General features: G+C 35.6%; 1 protein-coding gene across 1 annotated transcript; it reads right to left on the bottom strand.

Annotated features, from left to right (window-relative positions):
- Positions 1-265: 265 nt before the first annotated feature.
- On the bottom strand, positions 266-4,236 carry LOC144562197 (transcription factor bHLH157-like). Its single transcript, XM_078311368.1, has 10 exons — positions 3,931-4,236; positions 3,014-3,103; positions 2,685-2,781; positions 2,548-2,589; positions 2,403-2,462; positions 1,485-2,330; positions 1,292-1,393; positions 1,033-1,188; positions 797-922; positions 266-711 (listed from the first exon to the last, which is right to left on the bottom strand). Exons 1-10 carry the CDS (start codon positions 4,029-4,031, stop codon positions 556-558), a joined length of 1,776 nt encoding a protein of 591 aa, XP_078167494.1. The 5' UTR covers positions 4,032-4,236; the 3' UTR covers positions 266-555.
- Between the last annotated feature and the right edge of the window lie 268 nt (positions 4,237-4,504).

Here is a 4,504-nt window from a genome sequence, read left to right as displayed (position 1 = left end):
AAGGGTTGTCCACAGGGTTGTTAAAAGCATTTTGTTTCAGCAAAGAAACAGATGTCTAATCCCACTTACTTTTATAAAAATAAATATATTTTTTTTCACCTTTGGAAAAATTACTTGTTCCATTACACAAATTCTCCTTCTAAATATATTTTTATAAGCACAACAAAACACTCTGAAGGAAAGTTTTTAATTCATTTTTTGCCTTGCAACTATTAATTCATTCGTTGAATTATTTGCACAAGGGAAAAAAAGGCTGAAGGGGTAGGAAGTAAAAAACATGATGTCAGTAAGAATTAATACATCAATCACAGCAACAAATAAGCAAAACATTACATATCAACACATTACTAACAACTAAACACAAACGGCAATCGGCCATAGACTCGGAATATTAAAACAAACATACCTACTAGTACACTCAGTCTACTAAAGCCAGTTTCCTAAATTAGCAATCAATGCCATTTGGATGGTTTCTCAAACCAAAAATGGCATATTTACAGACTAAACCTCTCTAAAATTTTCAAATCTGTTCATTAACTGTTACTAATTATAATGTCAGCTACAAATCTGGGACTGTTGATAGTATTTTACAGATTGAGGCCCCTTTTCAATAACTTCGGCCAGCTGATCACTAGATCTAATGGTGCTAGTTTGTTGCAATAATTGGACAAGCGAGAGAAATATGTCCATCCTCGTTACGTCTCGATTAGCCTATAAGAAACAGAAAGGTGTTATTTCAGATAACATGTAATGAAGAAATAAGTTCTTCAAATATTTTATTTCAAGATGCCATTACCTCAACAAGAAATCGAGCCCAAATTTTCCTGTCACGTAGTTCCATAACACCTTTAAGAATCGTCAGGCCAAAACCCCGTATTATATCGGCTATCTCAAGAAAGAACCCCCTTTCCTCACAAAGCATCTGTTAACACCAAAATTGCATCATATAATAAACGAAAAATGCCTTGAAGTTTTTCGAACAGATTATAACAGACAATGTGGCCGTTTTAAAAGGCATTATTTATTACATACCTCAACGAGCATCTGGCCTCGTGGCATGAGATCCTCCACTATGATTGGACAGACCATGGTCTGGCCTGCCACCTCATAGGCCCATGTAGCGCCACCTCCGCTGCTTTCACTGCTGGAATTATCTTTTAACACCACTCCACTCTCTTCGCCAATCATCTAAAGATAGATGAACAGCATAGATTTTCAAATCATCTACAAGTAGAATCACATTCATAGAGATACAAAAGACAAAGAAATTGATGGTTGTTATGAAATTCACCTTGGGCTGATCAGCTTGTTTAACTTTCTCAGCATATTTAGTTACGCTTTGCAAAAACAACATATGCTTGATGGTGCGGTCCAACAAAGCGTCAATGCTACACTGCATGGTCAATAAATTTTTGATGAATTCCCTTGCTTATAAAACAGAAAAGCAATTAAATACGTTTTAAAAAGTTATCAATATGAAGTACCTTGGCACTATTGGGAACAATTTCACGCAATTCTTTGACACGGTCCTGAATCTGTTGCCGGTCTTTTGGCCTAGGCCGTGTACTCTCTCCTGGCCTAGCTCTTTTTTTAACCATCTTTAAACCTTCTTCAGGCTTCTTTGCATTATTTATGCTACAACTATCATCAACTGATAAAAATTTCCCATTTGTAACATCCAAAACCCCCTCTATGGAACTGCCTTGCATTATACTACTACTGTTGTTACTGTTGCTGTTATCTGAAGTATGACTAATTTGATTTTTTGACTGGGATGAAGAGGGTTTATTTTCACTATCAGAGATGAATGTGCCAAGTAATTGCTCAAGACTTGGTTCTGAAGTGATGAATTGTTTTGAATCTCCCAAATTTGGAATGCTGAAATTTGAATTAGTGTCTGAAGTCAATGCTGTATCATCCCACCAATTATGGGCAAAGGCATTGCAACTGAGTTCTGTTATCATACTTTCAAGCAAATCATTATCTGGAAGCACCAATTGCTCAAGAGGTGTTGATGCAGAAGTGGAGCAACCCAACTGTGAACTTATACCCAGGAAATTGTCACTTGATTCAATTTGAGGGAAATTTATGGATCTGTTATCTAATTCACCAAACGTAGAGACAGGAAATCCATTTAAACTCATTTGACACGGTAAATCAGGTTCAATTGCATTATGGTAGTACAGGTTTGGTTGTATGGTTTGTGGTATTTGCACTGATACAAACTTGTTTGCAGAATGCTGATTGTAGATTATTGCATCTTCACTAGAGAATTTAGATTTCTCAAGCATATGTTTGACTTTGTCGGCAAACTCCAAACTTTCAGCTACCTGGCAAAAGAAAACAAATAGTTAAGCAAAGTAATGGTTATTTACTATTGTTTTCTGAAAATAAGAACTAACCCTTTGCATGGAACCAAATTGAACTGCACCAATCCACGGAAGGGGGACGACAGCTATGGTCTGCGTAAAAAACATAGAAAGACTGATAAATAAAAATGAATATATTCAAAATTCTAACAAATGAATAATAAAATACAATCTCCACCTTTATTCCATCCAAAAACTGGTGCTGCCACCAAGTAAATCCCTAAAAAGACGAGGTTTAAATATTAACTTGATGAAAATTACAACATATGTATGATCATTGAAAGCTTTACATATGGAATCTATAAATGTATATACCTGAATCATGTCTAAATCAATGCTGCTTAAATTGATACCAAAAGTATCAGAATAGATCCATTGAGATTTCTTGGTGAGCACAACCCCACCAATTATTCTGTTACAATAGAAAACAAAAATAGATTAGAAGAAAACCCCATTCAGATTTCACATTTCTTATTAGCAAAATTTAACAAGAATTGCTAATAAAGTTCAATGGTCCAGAGCACTCCTCTGCTTTTGAACCATGAAAAGATGTAATGAAACATATAAATATTTATATACACACAGAGAGAGAAAGAGAAAAGAACTTTACATAAACTAAAAGAAGAAATGAAATTAACTCATACCCTTCTCCAACAATGTGTATCTGATTAAGCATCTTTTCTACAGCTCCTCTGGCATGATCTTCATAGTAGCTCTCTTCCATTACCAACACCCTAAAGTAAAAAATTATATTGAATACAATCGTTACAAGAGTAGTGCATTTTACTTAAGACAAAAATTAAAATAAAACATAGATTACAAAAAGGACGAAAGTTAGAAAGAGAAAAAGCATTAAAGATTCAAGATAAAGTCATGTATTGAATTGTCAATGGGGCTATAAGCAGGGCTCGCCCAAGAAAGCCGCATGCTCTTTTTCAAATTGGAATATTCTTCGACAAAATTATTGCAACATTTTCTATCTCTTTACATAAATTTTCCAAAACCTATTTACAAAATTCATGTGAAAACAGCCTTGAAACATAAAAGTGAACAAAATTTCAGATGATTAAAGAAAAAACTAAGAGCTGCACAGTTAATAAATCCATGTCAGTTCTAGCATATATGGTAATGGATCTCACGCTGGGTTAACGGTCCCTAGAAAAAGAAAGTTCAAGTCAGTTCATAGCTTTTTTCTTTTTTTTAATTTAACTGAAATATTATAAACTTCTTATTTTGTAAAACTCTGGTCTTTGTTAACTAGTGCATTCAATTTCCCCACTCAAAAACAAAAACAAAAAAAAAATGTCATGCATCTATTAAACAAAAAAAGTTTTAGAAGTATTTTACAAAGGAAATGGATGTCAATAGCAGCACATCCGAAACCCAGCTATTCTTTTAAAAAAGAGAGAGAGAGATAAAAACTTGGTTCAAAATGTGCGATCAATGTTTGCTTGAAGCTCAACAAATGCACCATAATAAAAATGTGTGCTAAAGAAACCCCAAAAAAAGTGTAAAAAACAAAGAATTCCTCTTAAAAAAAGAAACAGACTAGTTGAGTTACCGTGGCTCACGGTGGTCGGCGCGCCACGTCACCGCATATGACCAGCCCCCACCAAGACAGAGCGCCGCTAGCGCCTCTCTCAGCCTGTGCTCTGATCCCATCCCCACCGTTGGCGTGCACGAATCTCGAGGTGTCAAAATCCTAGTCTTCACTCTCCACGGAAGTTTCTTTTTCCCGGTTTTTCGGTTAAGTAATTAGAAGGCTATAAGCCAATTTTGGTTCGTCAGTCTTACGCAAAATTTACTTGTTGAGCAAAACTGGAAAAGGAGATAAATGAGAAGGCGGGCGAGAGGAGATCTTTTGCCATTAAATTGGGGGGTCTTTGTAAATATAGTAACATTTATCTCGGGGACCACTTCGTACAGTGACGCTTGGAAACAATTCTCTGTGTCATGTAGGTACCAATGTTCAGTGATAGTAGACCAAGTAAAGGCACGCTGCACTGAGTGCATGTCATAATTTTATTTGTTATTTTGGGAATGAAATCTCGAATCCCCAACTACTGTGGCGAATATCTGTGGTAATCCGTGCAACGACCTGCAATGAATCAATGGATTTCATAAGAGAGGGTTAT

Source organism: Carex rostrata, chromosome 11 (assembly GCF_964058835.1).
Source record: "Carex rostrata chromosome 11, lpCarRost1.2, whole genome shotgun sequence".
In the NCBI taxonomy this organism is placed as follows: Eukaryota; Viridiplantae; Streptophyta; class Magnoliopsida; order Poales; family Cyperaceae; genus Carex; species Carex rostrata.
This window is presented reverse-complemented; position numbering and strand designations above follow the sequence as displayed.